We start from the raw sequence: 25,416 nt of genomic DNA on the forward strand, positions 1-25,416 counted from the left end.
ACTCAAGAGGAAACTTCATTGCTGTTGTGCACATAAAACCATGTAGAGTAGGATTGTTCCATGTTCTGTGGGCTAGATTTTTATCTCCATTGCACCTGGGTAAATGCCAAGTTCCTCTACTAATTTCAAATGGAGTTACTCTGAATTAACAACAGTGTAACTGAAATTGGTATCTGGTACTGTAAGTACAATAGTCATGATATTTTAAAAAAATCCTATAGCGAGACTCCATGCCAGGTTTTTGTGGCTGAATTATATCCTCTGGTAAACAGGCTTTATGAAAGTGGTACCACTAAAGTGTTGGTTGTCATGAGGGAGCAAATGTGTAAGCAGATGCTGGAATGATTATATCTGGTCAGACTTTGAAGGGTTTTTGTTGCTAGCATTGTCTTATCTTCTCCTCCTCCTCCTCACACTTGGAATAGGGCAAGTGGCACTCATCTTTGTCATTCCCTAAACATACTTGTCAGGAATGTTTTACAGTGATGCAGCTGGCATCTTCCTCTTTTCTAGAGATGGAATATATTAACTCCATTTCATGTGGACCTAAACTGGCATGGTGCCTGAAATCCCACTGCTGTGCTTTGGTCTCTTGGAGAAAGAAGGGCGGGGGCGGGGGGGGGGGGAACAGCTGCAGCCAGTTTTAAGACTGGAAGAAACAATTAGAAAAACAGCATTCAGTTAACTGAATGAGACTGATGTTGAGTGTTTTAAGATATTTTCTAGTTTCTTAAAATGCTTTTAACAACTTAATGGAATGAATAAGAATATAAATACATGCTGGAAGTTGTTCTAGTTTGAATCCTGCAAAGACTTGACCAAGTGAGTAACTTGACTCTCATCAGTAGTTCCATTTTACTCCAGTTATTCACGTTCTGGAATGGGGCTTAAAGGGGTCACTTGTGCAAACATTCATGTGCTTAATTTAAGTATGCAAACCCCATGGAAGTCCTAAAACTACTTATGGATGAAGTTAGGCATGTATGTAAGCATTGGCAAGCTCAGAACCTTAGTCAGCATTTCACTGTAGGGAATAAAACCCAAATTATACATAATGGCAAATCTTGTGACTATTTGGATTTATTCTTAAATCAATTTTGCTTGACTGTGTCTGCACTTTGTTTTGTGGTCTATAGATATTCTAGCAAATCATCGTACCAGTGAGTACACTAACTGCAGCATATTCTAACCCCATGTCTACACAGCAAGTTACTGCATAGCAAACTATACTGCAAATCTGTATTACACCAGGTTCCCATGTGGAAATTGCTAGAGCACAGTGAAAGTACTGGAGTGCAGCCTACTTTGGGACTTTCACTACACTCTAGCAGTGTCCACGTCGGATTACTGCATGGCAAGCTGGTGCACTTCAGATATATATAATGTCGTCTTGTGCAGTAATTTGCCCTGTAGACTAGGACTAACAGAATGTTCTGGAATAGCTTCAGAAAGTGAACCACAAATTTGTAATTATGAACACTTGTACCAGAAACCCCTTCCAAAGAACTGAAACAACATAACGCGTGGCCTGTGTATCTGATCAAACCAATTTTAGCATCAGATAGCTAATATTGCAACAGTTGATGCATGAGCAAGCTCCAGATTCAAGATGTATCTTGACTGCATAACTTAGAAAAATGAATGCATTTGAGGATGTTGCAAAATGTTGACAGACAGCTCAGAACCAAGAGTGAAAACTAATTGAAATAATGTATTTGTTACAAATTGCTCATCCAGATGTCATAACTTTATAAAAAGCTTTAGCAAAATGTATTTGGGATTAAGTTTTAATTTTGGGCCTGATCATGTAAATAGGAATGGGAGTTGAGTGCTGATCATCTCACAGAATTAGGCTCTTGATATGTTTCCGTGAGAATAATTTTGTTTCTACTTGACTTTTTTTGTTTTGGGTTTTTTTCCTTTGGAACTAGTTGATATAATGAAGAGTCTGATAAAATTACAATAACTCATGATTATGGATTAGGTTGAGTTTCAAGGCTCTTTCTTTAGGATTTGAACTCAACGGGGAGATGTTTCACTATTGAAATTTACTTTTGATTTTTACAAACTATAATAAAAGCACCCATCCAATGCTCTTGGCATCTTCAAGCATCATTTTAAAAATATACTAAATTAGTAATCAGGCTTGATAACTCCCCCAGATCAAGTTAAATTACTCAGCAATGACATAGATATTATACTAATAAATCAATTCCCCACATAATCCCTAGAATCCCAGATAAACCACTACCCAAAATACATTTATTCATGGGCAAGAGAGCCTACAGCATACTCAGAAGACGAAAAGATTATAATACATCTTCAGTCAAAGGAAACGAAATAACCCTTGCCATGTCTCTAGTTTCTTCCTTCAACCAACCAACATCACCTCAGTCTTATCTAGGCTGAATTTAAGCCAGCTAGTGTTTGTTCATGCCTGAATCTCTCCTTACATGGATAATATAATTCTTCCAGCTGACTCAGTGGAGACTCCAGCCTGCTGGGGATACAACTTATGCTTCCTCCCTAACCAATGACCTCCATGCATGTATCACCCCTTTTGTTAACATGACAGAATACAGAATCCCACAGGAGGGAGCCCTCAGGAAAGAGGAGCAACTGCCAATTGCCACCCTCTGTGAGTACTCAGCAAAGTAAGCTGGTTCAGAGCCACTCAAAAGCAAACCCTTCTGTCCCCTTTGTGGTTTGCAGATGAGTCAATGCTAGTTTGCCTAAGACAGGAAAGGCCTTGTGAGGAAACACCAGCCGTCCCAGAGACTTGTTTCATCTTTGATGTTTGCATACTTGCATTTATTTCTTCTTAAGTAAATGCATGCAAGTGAAGTTAAATTAAAAAATCAAAAAACAATACAACAAAAACACACAAAAAAACAAAACCTGTGGAAACAGTGTGAGTTAACATAATAGTAAAATGGTGTCAATCGTGTTACATACAGCATCCATTTGATGGTCTCAGCTGTGTAATCTTTCTTTTAAAACAGAACATTATTGGAAGAAGAGAAGCTAATGCTATAACAATTGCTTATGTGGAAAAATATTAGGCAAGTATTATTTACTTTTGGCTTTCTTCTTTAGAGCAAATTTTTGAACTTCCCCCTTCCCCCTGATAATATCAATTAGTCAAAACCAAAACTTTTCATGGAAACCTATCAGTTTTGACAATGCTTTCATTGGGAAGGTTTCTTAGGTCCAGGAGGGAATTTTTGCAGAAAGACCAAGACTAAGCCACAGAATAGCCTAGTGGTTTAGGCCCTCACTAATTCAGAGCAGGGACTTGAATCTGAGTCTCCTACATCCCAGGTGAGTGCCTGAACCACCAGACTATTCCATGTGTCAGTCTCAGTCTTGGCTCTCTCTCCAGAAATGAGGTAAATCTCTTAACCTCCAGATTATTCTGGGGAGGATGTGGGGGAGAGTGGTCTCTGGTTTTGCACCTAAAATTTGAAAGGTCTCTGTTTTGTCCTAACAAGGAATTTTTTGAAACCTTAAATCTTCATGTGATGGGAAAATTTGTTCCTGTCTAGCTCTACTTGCAGGAGAGCTAAGTGCACTGGTAGTTTTCAGTTAACACTATGAGATCAGCAGACCACTGGTGGTCCATGGACTAGAGATTTTGAACCACTGTTCTCTATCATCGTTCCAGGCTGATGTTGCCCTTTTCATAAGTCTAATTTGTTACTTTGTAATAAGATGGTATGTGTAAGATTTCCTTTGCAAACAAACTCCATGATTCACTATATTTGATCAGCCCTTTCAGTATCTTCTGTGATTAAGCCAATTCACCATAATCCTAATAATCTTTGTCCTAATAATCACCATCTAGGATGCAAAATTGTACTATCAATGGTCTTTTATTTAAAATCCATAATTCTGGAAGAACCAGGGAATCACTACTGCAGGAAAGTAGTTTTGCTTCAAGCATTTTGTGTCTATTTCAAATGAAAAAATTTCAAATATCTTTAAAAAATTTGTCATTTTTCTGTCTAAAGAAGAACTGGTCTTAAACTGTGAGAGCCCAAGAGAGATGAACGCTAAGATATCAATAAAAATAAAATAATCTGTTTAGAATTAAGCAGTAGTCCTTTTTTTTTCTTAAGGATTTTGCAGTGTTCAAAAAAGACGACCTTTAATTTTGTTTTAAAAGAAATTTACTTCTTCCTAAGCTCTTACTATCTCTATTAGTAATCATAGTGAATCTTACCCCCCCCCCCAAAAGAGGTCACAATGCTATTTCTTCAAATTTGCACAAAGTACTCAAGATAATCCTTGGTTCCTCTGATATTAGCCATCACCTTGCATTATACCTAACTGCAGGTTTTAGTTCCTAAATAACTTGGGGGTACCTTTTAGTCTCTGGAAGTTGGATGGTTTCTGCTTGATATGAAAGCTGCCTATAGAACTGATTCATTTATTTTAGCTTCAAAACTGCACCCACAACTGTGTAGGACAAAGGGAAGGTCCAGACCTGCTTCTGAAGACCACCTGCAATGCTTACATAATTAGTTGCTTTGAAGATATTTTGGAAGACATGCATGATCAGACCATTGGGCATTTAGGGCCAAATTCAAGCCTTGGGTTTGAACCTCTAAGGTTTAGCCTACACTTAAAAGTTTTGCTGGTATAGCTCTACTGGCATAACCCTCTTAGTGTAACCACAGCTTATACTGACATAAAAATGCATTTGCCTGTATAGCTTATATTGGTTCCTCAAGCAAAATAAACTATACAGACAAAAGCACTTTTATGATGTGTCTACAATAGGATTTTTGTCAATTTAGAAATGTTGCAAAAATCACCCCCCTAACCAACATTGCTGCATTGGCAACAGTTTGCACTGTAGGCCTGACTGAAAGCTTTAAAAGCTATAACTGGGTAGAGAACTGAGGCATGACTTTTGGCCCTTATCAAATCTGCTAGCTATCTTTACTCCCCAGGTTCACTCTAGCAGGAGTAACACTGCTTCAGTCAGAATTATACCCATTTTGGTAACATTTTTCCTTTCGTTATAAAACGGTTTCTTGTGCTTACTGCAGGGGGGAAAAATGATAGGCATGCATATGTATTTTGTGGGAAATTGAAAAAATACTATTGTGCCATGAAGCGTGATATGCCTATCGGGTAAATTCTGGTTTAAGTAGGCAAGGTACCCAAAATGAACATGTGTACATGTATCCAAATTATGGCTGGTATCTGAACAGATCCTGTTCTCCCTGCATAGATTGTTCCTTCCCCCTGCATGTAGTTCGGGATCAGTTGTTGGACTAGGAACAACAACAATGCAGTTCACATCCTCTGACTTTGAAGAACCACCCTCTACTGTCCTTCCTTTTGGGACAGTAAATGGCTTTTCCACAAAGAGGCTTTATTTTGGCTGTCTCCCTATCTCTGCCAGTTACTTACTTTCTGACAGACCTATGCACAGCACCTGGCCAGAACCTGGCCCTCCGTATGGAATGTCTGTGATTACATATCACACCTACAAAATATCCCAGATACCAATATGAGGGGAGAAAATGTGCATAATGGAGTGGCACAAAGCCATTGAATTTATTGTGGCCAGCTAAGCAACAAAGGATTAGAACTCATGAGTGGTGATTTGGAATGGCTATGTTAGCTTGTTGGGTACGGGATTTGGGAAACACTTCCATACAGCATGCAGAGCTATTTCCTCAGACTATAAATTAGCTTGTTAGCATACAACCAAAGTCCTAAAAACTCTCTATCACAAGAAAGAAATGAAGTTGCCTAATATTTACTTTCTTTATGCATCACATGCACATGGCTGCCACTCTAAACTCTGCCCACAACTCTGGCAAGCAGTCTGACAACATATCCAATCAAAGATCAACCCACAGCAGTTGCCTAGGTTACCAACACACAGCTGTTGAAATGCACTGCTAACAGGAGAAGGGGGAAGAAAAGAAAGGAAATTGCTGCATGTTTTTTTCACTGTTTTTTTATTTATACTCCAAAACCATTTAAAATGTAGAATTCAATTAAAAATATAATACTATAATAGGACCAGTTTGGTTGGCATTGGCTGCTCTCTGTGTCATAGGGACATCCCAGTTAAGGGATAAGATCATTCTTTGCTCCCTAGGCAAACATTGCTGTGAGTAATAGGACTGCATCTTCTTAATATGGAGGTGTGTAGGGAGGCAGCTATGGAGGAAATCTTCTGGCCCAAAGATCAGGCTAGCATAGTGGGAGATCCATGTGGAAACCATAAGAACATAAGAGGCCGTACCGGGTCAGACCAAAGGTCCATCTAGCCCAGTATCTGTCTACCGACAGTGGCCAATGCCAGGTGCCCCAGAGGGAGTGAATCTAACAGGCAATGATCAAGTGATCTCTCTCCTGCCATCCATCTCCATCCTCTGACGAACAGAGGCTAGGGACACCATTCTTACCCATCCTGGCTAATAGCCATTTATGAACTTAGTCACCATGAATTTATCCAGTCCCCTTTTAAACATTGTTATAGTCCTAGCCTTCACAACCTCCTCAGGTAAGGAGTTCCACAAGTTGACTGTGTGCTGCGTGAAGAAGAACTTCCTTTTATTTGTTTTAAACCTGCTGCCTATTAATTTCATTTGGTGACCCCTAGTTCTTGTATTATGGGAATAAGTAAATAACTTTTCCTTATCCACTTTCTCAACATCACTCATGATTTTATATACCTCTATCATGTCCCCCCTTAGTCTTCCCTTTTCCAAGCTGAAGAGTCCTAACCTCTTTAATCTTTCCTCGTATGGGACCCTCTCTAAACCCCTAATCATTTTAGTTGCCCTTTTCTGAACCTTTTCTAGTGCTAGAATATCTTTTTTGAGGTGAGGAGACCACATCTGTACACAGTATTCGAGATGTGGGCGTACCATGGATTTATATAAGGGCAATAATATATTCTCAGTCTTATTCTCTATCCCCTTTTTAATGATTCCTAACATCCTGTTTGCTTTTTTGACCGCCTCTGCACACTGCGTGGACATCTTCAGAGAACTATCCACAATGATGCCAAGATCTTTTTCCTGACTCGTTGTAGCTAAATTAGCCCCCATCATGTTGTATGTATAGTTGGGGTTATTTTTTCCAATGTGCATTACTTTACATTTATCCACATTAAATTTCATTTGCCATTTTGTTGCCCAATCACTTAGTTTTGTGAGATCTTTTTGAAGTTCTTCACAATCTGCTTTGGTCTTAACTATCTTGAGAAGTTTAGTATCATCTGCAAACTTGGCCACCTCACTGTTTACCCCTTTCTCCAGATCATTTATGAATAAATTGAATAGGATTGGTCCGAGGACTGACCCTTGGGGAACACCACTAGTTACCCCTCTCCATTCTGAGAATTTACCATTAATTCCTACCCTTTGTTCCCTGTCTTTTAACCAGTTCTCAATCCATGAAAGGACCTTCCCTTTTATGCCATTACAGCTTAATTTACGTAAGAGCCTTTGGTGAGGGACCTTGTCAAAGGCTTTCTGGAAATCCAAGTACGCTATGTCCACCGGATCCCCCTTGTTCACATGTTTGTTTGACCCCTTCAAAGAATTCTAATAGATTAGTAAGACACGATTTCCCTTTACAGAAACCATGTTGACTATTGCTCAAGAGTTTGTTTTTCTATGTGTCTGACAATTTTATTCTTTACTATTATTTCAACTAATTTGCACGGTACCAACGTTAGACTTACCGGTCTGTAATTGCCGGGATCACCCCTAGAGCCCTTTTTAAATATTGGCGTTACATTAGCTAACTTCCAGTCATTGGGTACCGAAGCCGATTTAAAGGACAGGTTACAAACCTTAGTTAATAGTTCCGCAACTTCACATTTGAGTTCTTTCAGAACTCTTGGGTGAATGCCATCTGGTCCCGGTGACTTGTTAATGTTGAGTTTATCAATTAATTCCAAAACCTCCCCTAGTGACACTTCAATCTGTGACAGTTCCTCAGATTTGTCACCTACAAAAGCCAGCTCAGGTTTGGGAATCTCCCTAACATCCTCAGCCGTGAAGACTGAAGCAAAGAATCCATTTAGTTTCTCCGCAATGACTATATCATCTTTAAGCGCTCCTTTTGTGTATTGATCATCAAGGGGCCCCACTGGTTGTTTAGCAGGCTTCCTGCTTCTGATGTACTTAAAAAACATTTTGTTATTACCTTTGGAGTTTTTGGCTAGCCGTTCTTCAAACTCCTCTTTGGCTTTTCTTATTACACTCTTGCACTTAAGTTGGCAGTGTTTGTGCTCCTTTCTATTTGCCTCACTAGGATTTGACTTCCACTTTTTAAAGGAAGTCTTTTTATCTCTCACTGCTTCTTTTACATGGTTGTTAAGCCACGGTGGCTCTTTTTTAGATCTTTTACTGTTTTTCTTAATTTGGGGTATACATTGAAGTTGGGCCTCTATTATGGTGTCTTTAAAAAGGGCCCATGCAACTTGCAGGGATTTCACTTTAGTCACTGTACCTTTTAACTTTTGTCTAACTAACCCCCTCATTTTTGTATAGTTCCCCCTTTTGAAATTAAATGCCACAGTGTTGGGCAGTTGTGTTCTTCCCACCACAGGGATGTTGAATGCTATTGTATTATGGTCACTATTTCCAAGCGGTCCTGCTATAGTTACCTCTTGGACCAGCTCCTGTGCTCCACTCAGGATTAAATCTAGAGTTGCCTCTCCCCTTGTGGCATGTATTCCCATGTATTCCCAGCTGCCTCTCATTGGGTGGGAAGTGGGCCAAAATTTGCAGTCCACACATTGTCACAATGAATACCTTCATTTCTTTGAACCTGTCTGATAGTGACATCACACTGTCATTTGACTTTATACTGCAGCGTACCATGGGTATCTGTCTTCAGCAGTAAAATCTCCCCTTTACTAAATATGGGCTAAACTAATCTAAGTTTGTACCACATCTATCCCATATTATGAGTATCTCATTCTAGGTGCAACTCTATGGGCTTCAATGGACAATAGACTAGTGATAAATTTGTCACATTATTTTATTCTATGAAGAATATTATACTGCCCTTATCGCCATATTATCTGAGAGCCTTCCGGAAGGGCATTAAAAGACATAAATAAGTGTGTGTGTGTGGTGGTTTTGTTTTTTTCTCTCTCTCATATCCTTCCCAAGGTGAAGAATGTGTGAAGTGTTGTGATTTGGTAGGTTTCTATTGTTTATATGTATATACTGCTGAGTACTTGTATTAGAGAAAGAACAATCAATGAAGTGCACCTTGCACTGGAAGGTGAGGAGGCTTTAGATGGTTCTTTGTTCTTGTGGAAGTTTGCTCCACAGACTGGGAGTAGCCCACAAGAAAGCTCTGCGTCCTGTGCAGATGAGCTTTTACTCTTGCAGTGGACATTTCCAATGTGCCTGAAAAATGGAGTTGTCGACCACTGTCCTTATCCTGGAGCTTTAGACAACCTTCTTACTTTCCTCTGTTTACCAACATAATTTCTGTATCACTGAGATTCCGCTTGAACCAGCTGCTGTTCATCCATGAGCTGATCTCATCTGAGCACAGGGCTATCTTGGTTATGGTAGTATAGTCTTACGTGGTGAAGAATAAGTGGAACTGTGTGTCATCTGGATATTGCTCACTCTTGACTCCTTATCTTAGTGGTTCTCCTAGTGCCCATGTAACACTGACAGACCCCTGTTGTCGGCAGGTGGGATTGAACCTGGGATTTCTGGAGCTTGGTGCATGAGCCTCTACTGCATGAGCTAAAAGCCATATGCCCGTTAGCTATGGCTGTAGAGCAGACTCAATAATCTCCCTCTCTCCGAGAGATCTCGGTGCCACTAGATGAGACAGAAGACCACACCCAGAAGGTGTGTGGGTTACTTACTTTCCCTAGCTGAGGAAGCACATCCTGACCTTCAGAGACTTCCCAGTTGAAATCCCGGCCGAGCCCCTACTTGTAATGCCAACAGACCCTGGTTGTCAGCGGACATGATTGAACCTGGGGTCTCTGGAGCTTAGTGCATGAGCCTCTACTGCATGAGCTAAAAGCCATATGGCCATTAGCTAAGGCTGTAGAACAGACTCATTAATCTCTAAGTGGTCTCGGTGCCACTAGATGGACAGAATATCACACCCAGAAGGTGTGTGGGTTACGCCTGCATATAGTTGTTAAGTAGGATTGGTGAGAATTGATCCTTGTGGGATTCTACAACTGAAGGGTCTAGTTTCCTATCCCATCTCTTCCCTTCCCTTCGACTCATCCCTCCAGGAAGGATTTGAATCATTTTAGCATGTTCACTGGACTCTTGCAACACCTCTCAGATGGACAGCAGTATCTCATGATTGGTGGCGTTTAATGCTTCAGAGAGGTACATGAGGATGAGAATGGATGTCTGCCTTCCATCCATTGACAGCGGGGGGTAATCCATCTGTGCCACTAAATCCATTTCTGCCCCAGATTCTGGCCTGAATCCAGAACAATTTTGTTGTGCAACTACTTATATGTTTTTTGGCTCCCTTTGATTGATGTAGGGAAGAGAGAGGAAGCTGTTTTTTGTGGCCTCCAATTTATTGTGGTGACTGCTTCCTGACCCTTCTCTCTTTGTGGATTGTTATTTTATTGATACTGGCTAATAGGGTAGACTGGGTTGTGAACACAGATATCTGTAAGAGGGGTATGCCACAGAACTTCAGGGCTGACATATCCACCCAGGAAATTTAGTTCACCTTGTCCATAACATGTGCCTGGACTCTGGGATGGGAGACAGTAAGTCTAAGTATTTCCCTTAAGAATCCAGTGTTCTTCTTCGAGTGATTGCTCATATCCATTCCATGTAGGTGTGTGCGCGCTGCGTGCACGTTCGTTGGAAGACTTTTACCCTAGCAACTCAGTGGGTCGGCTGGGCGCCCCCTGGAGTGGCGCCACCATGGCGCCGGATATATACACCAGTCGACCCACCCACTCCTCAGTTCCTTCTTACCACCCGTGTCGGTCGTTGGAACAGTGGAGCGCTGCTTAGCTGACCTCCACTTCCCTAGCTACTCGTAGTTTCTCTCATTAAGTATCGTATATAGTTCAGATTTTTATAGTTGTAGTTAACTTTATTTGTTTGTAGTATAGTGTATTTATTTCACAGGGGTTCAGGGTTTATCCCCTTCCCCTCACCCGGTGCCGGGTCCGATGCCCGGTCCACAGGGTTTTATAATGCTCAGCCGGCCTCAAGCCGATGCCGACGAGATCCTCTCCTAAGTGCCTCGAGGAATCTCACCTCACAGATAAGTGCCGCATTTGTGAGGCCTTTAATCTGAGAACAAAGGGGAGCGGGACTTTCGTCTCAAGCAGCTCCTGACGGAGGCAGCTCTTGCTCCGCCGCTCTCGGCACCGAGCGCTGGTTAGTCTTCAAGAAGCGCCCCCTCGGCACCGGATCACCGGTACCGCCAAGGCCTCTCGGCACCGGCCGTCGATAGCTCCGATGTCCACCCGGCATGGATCCCTCTCCTGGAGAAGGAAGAGGCTCAAGATTCTTGCTGCGTCCGAGCCGCCTGCTCCGCAGCCCGAGCGCTATGCTAAGTCGGATCTCCCGGCACCGATGTCTGCCGCGGCACCGACAATATCTGCACCGCTAACTCTGGCCATGCAAGAGCCGTCGAGTCCGGTGCTGGAAAGCTCCCCGGTACGAACCGTGGTCGAGCCTGTTATTAAGCTGCGTCGGAGCCGCCTGCTCCGCAGCCGAGCGCTCTACTAAGTCGCACCGCCCGACACCTATACCTGCTGCGGCACCGACAGTATCGGCACCGTCCACTCCGGCCATGCAAGAGCCGTCGAGTCCGGTACCAACACGCTCCCCGGTACGAGCCGCGGTTGAGCTCGCTCTTCAGCGGCGTCAGAGCCGCCTGCTCCGCAGCCGAGCGCTATACTAAGTCGGTCTGCCCGGTTCTGATACCTGCCGCGGCACCAACAATATCGGCACCGTCGACTCCAGCCACACAAGAGCCGTTGAGTCCAGCGCCTGAACGCTCCCCGGTGCGAGCCGTGGTTGAGCTCACTATTCCCTCCACACCGGAAACATTTCCACAGCAAGGGAGTTGATGGCAGTGACACAGCCTGCACTGCTTCAACCCCTGGCACCGCCGGTGCGGGTTATATTGTCTATCGGCGAGCCTGTCTTGCTCAGGCCACCCTACGTCGGCACCACAGAGCAGCACCGTTCACGATCACGGTCCTGCAGATGTTCTTGGTCCTGTCGCCAAGCCAGGTGCCGGCACCGCTCACGGTCCTGGCACCGTTCCCCATATCAGTACTGGTCGTACCCGCGGCACCGATCAGCGTCCCGTTCCCCGACCTGGTACACTCGGTGCCCATCCAGCTCCCGGCACCGCTCCAGGCACTGGACTCCCGTAGCCACTCCCGGCGTCAAGCCTCGAGATCTCGGTCAGCCTCCTGGCACCGCTCCGGTCGCAGGTCCCATTCTCGCTCCCGGTACCGGTAGGCCTCACGGTACCGATCCCCGGGAGTTGAGAGCAGTCTGCCTTGTGTACCAGGAGCTTCAGCAGCACCTACAAGGCTGTTGTGTCTCGGTGTTCACAGACAACACAACGAACACCCGTTGCACAAACAAGCACGGAGGAGCGCGGTCCTCCTTTCTTTGCAGGGAGCTATCCAGCTCCGGAACTCCTGCACAGCTCAATTGACAGACCTGGTAGCGTCCTTTCTCCTAGGGGTCCGGAACACTCTGGCGGATCGCCTCAGCAGTTCCTTCCTGTCTCTCAAGTGGTTGATTCCTCCGGATGTTATCCATTACGTTTCCGGAACTTCGCTCTCGCGGGAACAGAACAAGAGGGAAGTTCTGCTCATGCCAAGGCCTCTCCCTGGGCTCGATCTTGGCTGCTTTTCTGATGCCGTGGACGAGCCGTCTGCCATCTGCTTTCCCACCGCTCCCGCTGGTTCGCAAGGTCCTAACACTCCGCAGGGACAGAGCGCATCTGATCATGATCGCTCCAGCGTGGTCCAGGCAGCACTGGTACACCATGTTGCTAGACCTGTCGGTAGCCAACCGATTCCCCTGCCTCTTTGCCCAGACCTCATAACGCTGGATCACGGCAAGCTTTACCACCTAGACCTGCAATCCCTGCACATCTCTGCATGCCTGCTGCGGGCCTAAACCGATCTGAGTTACTTTGTTCTGCCTCGGTTCTACAGGATTCTCCTGGGTGGTAGGAAGCCTTCCACTCGGTTAACGTATCCGCCCAACTGGCAGTCTTTCTCTTGCTGCTACGAAACACAATGTTTCCCCCACAGAGGTTCTGATCCATTTCCTCTTGGATTGCCTATGATCTTCAAACAGCAGCGCCTGGCGCAGTTCATCATTAAGGGTGCACTTGGCAGCCGTCTTTACCTTCCTCCCAAGGGAGAGTGGCCGCTTCATATTCTCACACGCTGTGGTTTCTAGGTTCCTCAAGGGCTTGGGGCATTTATGCTCCCAGGTTTGCCGCCCCCACCAACTCCTGGGTCTTCAACCTGGTTATAAGCAGACTTATGCCTGCTCCATTCGAACCACTGACAACATGCTCGCTGAGATACCTGTCCTGAGGAACAGGGTTTTTTTTTCCTTGTAGCCTTTGCATCGGCTGGACAAGTCTCCGAGCTTCAGGCTCTCACAGTGGACCCACGGTACACTATGTTGCGTAAGGCAAGGGGCGGTTGTGACCACGTCCGGCCTTCCTCCCTAAGGTGCTGTTGACCTTTCATATCATCCGGGATATCTTCCTTCTGGTCTTCTTTCCAAAGCCCCATTCATTGCGACGGGAGCACATTTGCCCTTCCTAGACGTCCGTAGGGCGCTCGCTTTTTATGTCGAGCGGACAAGCCTTTTTGTACGCCCCCAACTCTTCGTTGTATTGGCAGACCGGATGAAGGGCCTACCTGTCTCCTCCCAGAGCTTTCCATCTTGGGTGACGTCATGCATTTGCACCTCCTGTGACTTGGCCCATGTTCCGTCGAGCCACCTTACTGCTCGTTTCACCAGGGCTCAGGCTTCTTCTGCTGCCTTTCCGACTCATATATCCTTCCAGGGGCTATGTCATGCTACTACCTGGTCCTCTATCCGGACCTTTGCCTCTTTGGTCTAACTGTCCAGAGATGATGCAGCCTTTGGCTCAGCAGTTTGCATTCTGCAACATCTCACTCCGACCCCACCGCCTACGTAAGGCTTGGGAATCACCTACATGGAATGGATATGAGCAATCACTCGAAGAAGAAAAAACGGTTACTCACCGTTGTAACTGTTGTTCTTCGAGATGTGTTGCTCATATCCATTCCAAACCCATCCTCCTTCCCCACTGTCAGAGTAGCCGGCAAGAAGGAACTGAGGAGTGGGTGGGTCGGCTGGTGTATATATCCGGCGCCATGGTGGCGCCACTCCAGGGGGCGCCCAGCCGACCCACTGAGTTGCTAGGGTAAAAGTCTTCCGACGAACGTGCACACGGCACGCACACACCTACATGGAATGGATATGAGCAACACATCTCGAAGAACAACAGTTACAATGGTGAGTAACCGTTTTTTCCTTGTGAATACACTATTGGAAAGCACAAAAATGAAAATAGACTGCTGGTTCGCACATACTGGAATAGTTGAACAATGTCATTTGTCTTACTGCATTTTGCCTTTCTTCCCATCTGCTTTGAATATGTTGATGGAACGGTGATATCCTGCTGTAGAAAATAGCTTCCTGCAGCAGCATCTGGCTCCTTAATAGACTCAACTAACAGTATTGAGAGCGCTGAAATTTTCTGTTTTGTCCTGTTTTTTCTGATTTTCATTCTCTCTCAAATTGGCTTCTGAAACAGCCCGTGACACATTGTAAATGGGATCTAAGGATAGATTTCGCATGAAGTCTCACCTACCTTTTAATATAATTAGGATTTTCTGTGCTGTTCAGAACAATTTCCAAAAGAAATAGGCTCATTGTTATCTAGGCCATAATATATGTGGGTCACTTCAAAGTTGTTCTTTGGGGAAGCCTTCAAGGTTACTGCAGGTCATCAACTACATAAGCCAACAAGTACACTTGGGGGAAAAAGAATAATACATATACATCACATCCCTTACAATAGTGTCTTCTCTTGTTCAGATGGTACATACCTGTAGTTTATTACTAATACACCTGAATATTATGTAGCTACTTCAAATCCAGCCTTATAGCTTTGGGCAGTTTATTTTGCAGGCTACACTCACAGCTTTTCTTCTGTGAAAGGGGAGTGTATCTTCTTCAAGGATTCTCCTCCCTATCTCCATCCCCCGACCATTTAGCTAACTTTTTTGGCCATGGTTGAGCCTGAAGTGCTCCTCTCACACTTGCATGCTCCTCTCACACAGGAACCAGTGGTGAATCCCACTGAAAAGTGAATATAGTAGCTTGCTCTCACTCTTCAGTGAGGCCTTCTTTATACTCTGGCTTCTAGTTTCAGAGGCAAAAGGTAAAAGGACCATTGGGATGAGGGTGATACGTATAGCTTTGGTAAGATCTATGAGTTGTCTGGTGACGCACCAACTCATCTTGACATGGGAAGAGACAAACACCAGGCCCCAACAAAATAATTTGTTGGGAGCTGTAGAGCCATGGAGAGTTTTCTCTTCTGTTGCCATTCTACAGTAAGGGGACAATCTGGCCATCGTTTATATGAAACTTTTCTTATCTCTTTATGACCTACTTTTAATACATATCTTGTGAACTGGTCCACTTGTGTACATAATCTATTTCACTCCTTTTTCTGTTTTTAAGTGTGCTACATTTCAAAATGCAGAGGCAGCTGTGTATCAGTTTAATTGTTTAACTTTTAGGATAGTTTAAATTTGAAAAGCATTATTTAAATCAAAGCTTAATCCACCTAGTAAGTGCTCTCAGGAACTGGAGTTTCTGCATTAGTGCTGACAGTCCTTGGTCAAAGTTTAGCCCTTGACTACTTTTAATATGATACAGAAATAAAACCTGACTAAAGTGTCTTCTCAAGTCTAAGTACAATAAATGATGATAAATATCAAGGACAAGCTTTCCTGAAAAGGAAACATCTAGTGGTTAATTTGCAGGACTGTGGGCTGTATGAAGCAATCTTAGTGAGCACTGAGGACTTGGTGGTCTCAAGTTATACAGAAACTCTTGTTTTGAAATTGGGTGACAGATTATCAAGTCTCTGTAATGTGGTGGTAGTTTTAGGGACAACTTTAGGGAAACCTCAGGGTTTTTCCCAAACCAAACTGTAGTGATTGGAAATCACCCAAAAGTGTTTCATGTCCAAGATATTTGGCTTATTTGGAATTGGCAACTAACCCAACATATTGTGGGGATAATAAGCATGCTGAATACTCTAAAGTTGCTCTGTAACCTTATATCTCAAAATGTCATCCCGACATGATTTTTTGGTAGGTTATGCTGATTGGCTGTGGAGTATCACAGTGGTCCTTGTATGCAGGGGTAAATGACCAAGCCCTCTTGAGCGGAGCCCATTTAAAAAAAAACAAAAAAACCTCTCATTGCTTAGCAAACAGCTACCATTGTTCTGCACAAAGCTGGAGAATAGGCTGTCCCATTCTCTAGATCACTTTAAAATTTTGTTTTATTTTAGAGATTTCCTTGGAAGTTATGTAGTCTCCAAGAGTTGTGGACATTTTGGAGAAAAAAATTAACTACATACAGATAGTTTTGTTCTTTCTGAAAATAAATATGGCAACAGATAAACATTTACCCAATATCCTCTCCACAAAGATGAGTTTCCTAACCTCTTAATTACATATTTTGGTAGTTTTTGAATATTTTATGACTTCCATTCAGTTAGAAAGAAACTAACCGGTGGAGGCACTAGGAATTGCTGCAGCTCTTCGGCAAGTGTGGCTTGTTGATACTTTTGTAGGATCCCTGATTTAGAACTTTAAGCTATGAGATTTCCTTTTGATCACATGTGATTTCAGACCCCAAAATGGTGGTAATTCATAGATTCCAAGGTCTGAAGGGATCATTTTGATTATCTAGTCTGATCTCCTGTATAACACAGGCCAGAGAACTTGCACAAAATAATTGCTATATCATATCTTTTTAGAAAAAACATCTTATCTTGATTTAGAAATTGTCAGTGAGGTAGAATCAGTCACGACCCTGGGTAAATTATTCCAATGGTTAATTAACCTCTCTGTTTTAAAAAAAAAAAAAAAAGCGTTCCTTATTTCCAGTCCAAATTTGTCTCACTTCAACTTCTAGCCATTGGATTGTGGTATATTGAAGAACTTATTACTAAATATTTGTTCCCCTCATAGGTACTTATAGACTCTAATTAAATCATCCCTTGACTATCTCTTTGATAGACTCAGAGCTCAATCTATTTGGTTTATCACTGTAAGGCATGTTTTTTAATCCCTTAATCATTCTCGTGGCTCTTTTGGGCACAGTATTCAAACAGTAGTCACAACAGTCCCAAACACTGAGGTAAAATGATCTCTCTACTTCTACTCAATATTCCCCTATTTACGCATCCAAGGATGGCATTAGCACTTTTGGCCACAGTGTCACGCTAGGAGCTTGTGTTCAGCTGATCATCCACCACAGTCCCCAAACCTTTTTCAGAGTCACTGCTTCCCAGTATGGAGTCCCCCATCCTGTAAGTATGGCCTACGTTCTTTGTTCCTAGGTGTACACATTTATGCTTAGCCATATGAAAATTCAAATTTGCTTGAGCCTAGCTTACCAAGTGATCCATATCCCTCTATATCAGTGACCCATCCTCTTTATTTGTGCCACTCCTCAATTTGTGTCATCTGCACACTTTATTAGTGATGATTTTATGTTTTCTTCCAGGTCATAGATAAAAATGTTAAATAGCCAAGAATCGATCCCTCCCAGGGCCCAACTAGAAACACACCCACTTGATTCTCCATTTACAATTATATTTGAAGAGCTATAATTTAGCCAGTTTTTAATCCATGTTAATTTTATATTCAAGTTTTTTTTTAATCAAAATGTTGTGTGGTACCAAGTCAAATGCCTTACAGAAGTTTAATTATATTACATCAACATTATTACTTTTATCAAATGTGTAATCTCATAAAAGATATCAAATTAGGTTGACAGGATCTATTTTCCATAAACTCATGTTGACTGGCATTAATTATTATTACCCTCCTTTCATTCTTTATGAATTGAATCTTTTATGAGCCACTCCATTATCTTGCCCAGGATCAATGACAGGCTTATAATTACCCTGGGCATCCCATTTACTCTTTTTAAATATTGACGCAACATTAGCGTTTTTCCCCAGACTTTTGGAACTTCTGCAGTGCTCTGAGACTTTTTGAACATCAGCATTAATGGTCCAGCAAGTTTCCAAGCCAGCCCTTTAAGAACCCTGGAGTGCAAGATATTCAGACCTGCTGATTTTTTTTTTTTAAATGTCTGACCTTAGGAGCTGTTGTATAGTATCCCCCTGAGATACTAGTGGAATGGAGAAAGTGGTATCATATGATATGACTTTTTCACCTTTTTCCCAAATACAGAACAGAAATATTTATTGAGCATTTATCTTTTCTGCATTATTATTGATGATTCTTCTATTTCCATCTAGTAATGGACCAATACCATTGTTAGGATGTTCCTGATATACTTTAAAAACCTCCTTTTTATTGATAGTTTTTGCTGTACATCTTGAGAGAACAACTACAGATTATTTTGTATATGTGATGCTAAGTTTAAATCTATACTTAAACTTTTATCAACATTAAACCAATGTTAATGTGATAATAAGGTTTGGAAAAGTGGAAGGAGAATTTATTTGAAAAAACGTTTGTGGTCCTGAAGATGAGTTTGATGCTGCCACCCCTGTCTGTAGGCTTTATATATTTTTTTACAAAAGTGTCTCCCAAGCTGTAACATGGCTGACTTTTCAAATGGCTTTTTGGCAGTTATGTTGCTATGCTTCATCCCTTTTAAATCCTTTTATATTCCAACAGTACTGTCCCTTTTATAGATGTAAAGGGGGTACACATTCCACACTGATGTTGTTTTCTTGTGTGATTTGCTTGGCAATGATGGATGAGAGCACCCGTATCTCTTCCTCTGCCCCCATTTTCTTACTGCTGGTTATGAATTATTCAAATGGCTTTGATTGTGGTCCCAAAGTCCAAAATTACTATTTTGCATTTTTATTATTATCATCACTAAAAAGGGGGTTGATATTTTTAGTCCAATCTAGGGGGGAAATCAGATTAAGATTGGCTGTCAGGAGTTTACAGATGACGATGTGGACAGCTTTTGTCAAGTAACTTGCAACATCTGATCTTTCTAAGTAAAGAGAATTTCTTGCAAGTGATGCACTCGAAGAAAATTACTGCTAATCTTGTACTCAGTGTGTGTGAGTGATGTGGAATATCTATATTTTATCAATTGCAAAATTAACATTTTTCTCACCTGAAGCACTTGAGACCATACTTTGAGGTACTCCCAGTGGTTTGTATTAATATAAAACTGAGAAAATAATATCTGTTTTCAAATTACAAATAAAAAGAGCACTTGATTATTCTTCATTCTGTAAGTATAGAAGTATTAAAAGTTTTTTGTATCTTCCATCTTTTTATGCAGAAACTCGAACAGATAGAACAAAGAAATTGTTTAGACACTACACAGTTGGATCATATGACAGCTTTGATGCTTTAAGGTAAGATGTCTTCCTTTTAGCTAGTAATATTCGGATTACAGAAGTTTGTTTTATGCTTAAAAAAACTAATCTCTTTACATCTTTTGTAAATGTGGGATTATATCAGCATATAATTCAGGTAGGAATTGGGTCTTCAAAACTCAGCCAGAGCAACTCAATCTACTTTAGTGCTGCAATCTCTCTAAAGAGAGAGGTAATTAAGGCCCTATTCTATTAGGTGCCAACTGTTCCCAACTGCTACTGAAATCGGTAGGAGTTCAAGATACTCTGTGCTTTGCAGAACTGAGCCTTTGCTGATGATCTTTGCAGTGTAAATGGAACAGTATCTGGTTACAGGATCACAAACCCTGGCAAGAGGGCCATGAAATAGGTTCTCATATTTAGTTGTTTTATGGGGTGTTTCTCCATCTGAAGCAACATTGAGTAACAATCAGTTTAAATGTAAATTGTGGGATTTTTTTTACTTGCTGTTTCTGAGTATCTGTGTTTGTTTAAACAGGGTTTCCCCTCCCACACACACCATGAGCATGACCAACTTCTGGCAGGGAGGGTGATCTTGCAGCACAGAAACTCAATCTTCTCTTTTACCATAGTGTTGGGAAAATAATGGTGGCATATTGAAAATGTTTGATTTTTTTCCTGGTATTATGGCTCTCCATTCTCCTATCCTGACTAAATAATTAGGATTATTTTTAAAGAAATATGCACTGCCTAAACCAGTGTATTCATAAGTTCTGAAATGCTGTAATTTAATGAAGACACAACTTCATGCAGCAAGTATTTAAAAAATATTTGCTAGCAACATAAGATGATACCCAACTTTCTTAGCATCCTTGTCCTGAAGGTTAGTGGATAATTTTGCAATTCCTGATGGAAGCTAGTTAAGTGACTGGTGGTGAGGTGGTTTTTTGTTTTATTTTAAGACTTCCATTCACCAAGATCGTATCCCATTCTCCCTCAGAAGGCATGTGCTGCTGAAAAAGCAGTGGGACTAGTAGTATTCCACTGCACATGAATGTAAGCATCTGCAGACCCTGAGTATTAAGTTCTACTTAGGAAGAGCTTTATCATGCAGAACACAGAATAATGCTTTGGTGACTTCTTTGGTGGACATGCAACTATGTGGATTGACCACTTTTACCTCTCCCTGCATGTTGCTGCTGCAGTCTACTATAGCCAATATGTGGCAGGTCACAGAGCAGCACCCTTGATACTCTGCCTTAGCTGGAGAGGAACATATTTTGGGCCTTCACATAGCCTCTTTGTGATCAGGCCCATTACTGGGGCTTTTTACAGGAACCAGGACTGCACCTTCATGGCTGTAAAAATGCACAGGATAAAGTATACTAGGTAGACTTCCATAGTCTGTACACTACATAAAACGACAACTGCCTTGATGCAGTATAAGATGCTAAATATTTAAATGTTTAGTTAAGTGCCCATTAATAACAATTTCTTTAAAGATTCAGTGGTCCTTTTTTACTCTGTAATCTCTAGTGATGGGGCTATTTCATCTGTCACGGATGGAGCTGTTCTGGTAAAACTAGGAGCTATAGTTTTCTCAAGCATGTTTTCTCAGAGTTCCTGAATGCTTGTTTTGTCAAAGGAGAGTCTTTAGAACTAAGTTCTTGACAAACCAAGTTTGACATTAAATAATGAGCCACATTCTTTGTTGGCATAACTGCGCTGATTTCAGTGGAGTTATGCCAACAGAAAATTTTGTCCTATTTGTTAAAAAATAACTATTAGTATAACACTTCTTCTGTGGGTGAGCAGAGCTTAATTTGGGAAGAAGTGGAGGAAAAATTTCCCTTGCTCAATTGGTTTTATAAACATGGCGAGAGAATTGAAGGAAAGGGTCATCATGTTACCCTTGATTAGGAATTAAATACTAGAGCATTTCTCATGTAGATCACTTCACTGGCTACAATGCAGTATGTTAGGAGGAGAAGGGAGACAGCAAAGTTTTTTCCTGGGCTCTTCCAGGCTAGCTAAAGTATGGAAGAAAAATGATTTAGGTTCTTTTTCTCCTCCAGTTATTAGGTTATCAGACTGGACCCACTAGGAGTAGTAATGACTACCAGGCTGTAAAGATGGAGCCTGAGCTAATAGGAAAAAAGTAGGGGGAACTATACTAAGCCTTATCAACCGACACTGAAGAATCCACTTAACATATATGAAATAAACACCCTTTATATTAAACTAAAAATGCATTATGTAGAAATACTGTGCCATTAATTTATTTAAAATGAATTAACTTTTTAAATGAAGTGATCAGTTTGAAGAATGTGTGTTAATTTTACCTGTATGCAAGAAACTAGTTTTTGCATATTGTATGGAACAATTCCATCAAGAAAGGCAAAACTGTTTTTGTTTTTTTTTGTTTTTTTAAGCTCATGCACGTAGCAGAGCAGTGCCTCCAGTACTTATTCTGTTCTGCAAAATGGAGTGGATATAGGGTCTGATTTAAATAGGTCCTCAACAGACCTCATTTCCTTGAACCTGCAACACTAAGCACAACTAGATGCTTAAGCAGCTGACTGGTTGCAGATTCAGGTAGCTGTACATCTAAACATGGGTGAGCAAACTTTTTGGCATGAGAGCCGCATCTGGGAATAGAAATTGTATGGCGGGCCATGAACGCTCACAAAATTGGGGTTGGGGTGCGGGAAAGGGTGAGGGCTCTGGAGTAGGGTTGGGGATGAGGAGTTTGGGTGCTCCAGGCTGAGATTGAGGGTTTTGGAGAGTGAGAGGAGGATCAGGGCTGGTGCAGGGGAGGGGTGCAGGTTCCGTCTGGGGGTGTGGACTCTGGGGTGGGGCTGGGGATGAGAGGTTTGGGGTGCAGGAGGATGCTCTGGGCGGGGATTGAGGGGTTTGGAAAGGGGGATCAGGGCTGGGGCAGTGGCTTTGGGTGTGGGGAGAGGCTCAGGGGTGCAAGCTCTAAGCAGAGCTTAACTCATGCAGCTCCCGAAAGCAGTGGCATGTCCCTTCTCTGGCTCCTATGTGGAGGCATGACCAGGTGGCTCTGCACGCTGCCCCATCTGCAGGCACGGCCCCTGCAGCTCCCACTGGAGTGCATAGGAGCCAGAGTGGGGCCATGTAGCTGCTTCCAGGGGCCATATGATATGGCTCCTGACCTTGTGCCCCAGTTGGAGTGCCAGAGCAGGGCCGTGCCATGGCTTCTGGGAGCTGTGTGGTGCGGGCCCCGACCTAGTGTCCTGGCTGGAGCACTGGAATGGGGCAAGCCCCAGACCCCGCTCCTCAGCAGGAGCTTGTGGGCTGGCTTAAAACGGCTTGCGGGCTGGATCTGGCCCGCAGGCCATAGTTTGTCCATCTCTGATCTAAACAATGACATCAATGTCATCTGCAATCTGTGGGTGCAGAAAAGGAGCCCATATTTAAAAACTGGCCCATACAGTAGACATTTTCTGCCTAGGCCCAATAGATTTAGTCCCCAAGTTAGGAGAGCCCCCAGGGAAAAGAATAACTGAAAGGAAGAGAGATGTTGAACTAATACGGTTCTGGGGTAATGTACTGTTGACAGCCGTCTTGTTTTCAATGAGCTATTTCCAGATGTGCACCTTGCTTTGATCACTTTCTCTGTCATGAATCCTGGCACTGTAAGAGAAGACTATAGTGCAATGTCTAGTTATTTTCAAAGTAATTGCTGCTTTACTAAAGTTGTTGCTTTTATAAGATAATCAGGTTGTTGTAGAAGACAGGATTGAATCCTAAGCACTTTAATTTAACTCCTAATTTAGTTCTTTTTCAAAGGTGACTTGGTTCTCACGTGTGTCCCTTTTAGTTTCTTGAATACTCTACTGAAAGTCCCCCCTCTTTTTTTTTTTTTTAACCAGAGCAAAAAACACTGAGCAAAAGAGTTAATATGAATGCTTAAATCATGTACTAACAGGCTGATGTATATGAACCAAACATCCTGTATGTGCCATTTTTCATTTTAGACAGGTGAAGTTTAGCAAAGCACACATTTTTGAGATTCATTAAACCTCTTTTCAACTGTGAAGAGGAGGTCAGGTATCCATTATGCCATAACAGATTCATAGTTTATAAGAGGAGGGGGATATGTGATGAGTAATGTCACCATGTTTACCAATCCAAATCTATCTAAATTATGATTTTCAAAATGTGACAAGTGATTTTTTCATGTGAGGTTAAGCAGGTGCATCCTACTCACTCTGCTGTAGTGATGGCTAACAGAAGTGTTATGCTACCATTTGTGCCTTATTCTGTAACTGTGATACATAGCACTTGGCATTTTAGGTTTAAGTGATGCAGAAACTTGGATTACCATGGTTATGGGATTATTTTAATGTTACATTACACTCCACAGTGACTGAGGGATCTCTTTCAAGAATCTTGAGGTCTAACTTTTCAGTGATTACACCAGGTGTAACCCTTTTTACTTGTATTAAATGTGTGCTACAAGAAAAACAACTTACCCTAAGAGACAAAGCTGATTTTGTATGTCTATGCTGCAATTAAACACCCACGGCTGGCCCCTGTCAGCTGGTTCGGGCAAAGGCGTTGTTTAATTGCAGTGTAGACACTTGGGCTCAGGCTGGAGCCCAAGCTTTGAGATCCTTCCCCCTCACAGGGTCCCAAAGCATCTACTCTGCAATTAAACAATCCCTTAGCCCGAGTCCCATGAGTCAGAGTCAGCTGACATGTGCCAGCCACAGGTGTTTAATTACAGAGTAGACATAGCCCTATAGCCTTCAGAAATTACAATAGTAATGTTAGTATGGCTATCATAAGCTATTTAAATAGGCTGCAATCAAATATTTTCAGTTCACTCACAAAGTTGTGATTTAGTTTTAATCCATTTCCTTCAATTTAACACAAACAAATAAAGAGTGGAGATGGAAGGAAAAAGCTGGGGGGTGAGGGGTGGGAGGAGGCTTTGTTACAACCAGAGGTGAGTGAGTGTAGATTGGTTCATCCAGTGGAAGCTGGCACTGGACAAGCAGGAATAAACAGCCATGTCCCCAGATGTTAGGGTCTTGCCTCCATCTCCCTAGGTTTCAGCAAGGTGTTTTGACAAGCAAAATTTCCGCCTCTCTCCCAGCAGCGGGATTGGCAAAGGCAGCATAGGACAAATTAGTGGGGATCACATCCAAGATAGCTAAGGTGCATTGTCAAAACCAAAGAAACATCGTTGTCTTAGGCTCTATTTATTTATTTGATGCCCATTACACCTGCAACTTAAAGCTGAAAGTAGGAAAAGTAAATGAAAAGGGACAGACCCCCAACATACAAGTTGATAAAAGCCCCCATCCTCTGCCCTACAGAATCCTTAGAGGGCTTATATTTTATCTTAATTAGTGGAAGATTTCCCAGCCCACAAAAACATCAGACCATGACTTATCAGTAAAATGTTTGTTTGTTTTGTATAGTCCAAGTGCGCAGTATCTATTTAAAAAAAAATCTGTGCACCTCTCTATAGTCCTAATTCTTAAAGCAAGGCCTTAAGGTATATTGGGCCTTCTGCAAATGACTCTGGTCAAAACTCAGGACATCCCACAAGTCAAGAAAACTATCTATAGGCCTTAAAACTAGGACTGTGCAAATAACTGAATGTTTTGGTTTTCTGGCAGATCAAAAAATCCAAAGTAAGATGTGGTTCAACCCAAACAGAAACTAAAAATTTTCAGTAAATCAAAAAAGCTGGAAAATCTTGGTTTAGGTCAAATAAAATGTTTATTT

General features: G+C 42.2%; 1 protein-coding gene across 1 annotated transcript in view; it reads left to right on the forward strand.

Annotated features, from left to right (window-relative positions):
- The window catches only part of SHANK2 (SH3 and multiple ankyrin repeat domains 2), a 700,055-nt gene that overhangs the window by 443,624 nt on the left and 231,015 nt on the right, over positions 1 to 25,416 (forward strand). The window contains exon 16 of the mRNA XM_045014265.1: positions 19,617 to 19,692. Coding sequence (XP_044870200.1) covers positions 19,617 to 19,692 — 76 coding nt within the window. The remainder of the gene's footprint in view (positions 1 to 19,616; positions 19,693 to 25,416) is intronic.

Source organism: Mauremys mutica, chromosome 4, assembly GCF_020497125.1.
Source record: "Mauremys mutica isolate MM-2020 ecotype Southern chromosome 4, ASM2049712v1, whole genome shotgun sequence".
Taxonomy (NCBI): domain Eukaryota; kingdom Metazoa; phylum Chordata; order Testudines; family Geoemydidae; genus Mauremys; species Mauremys mutica.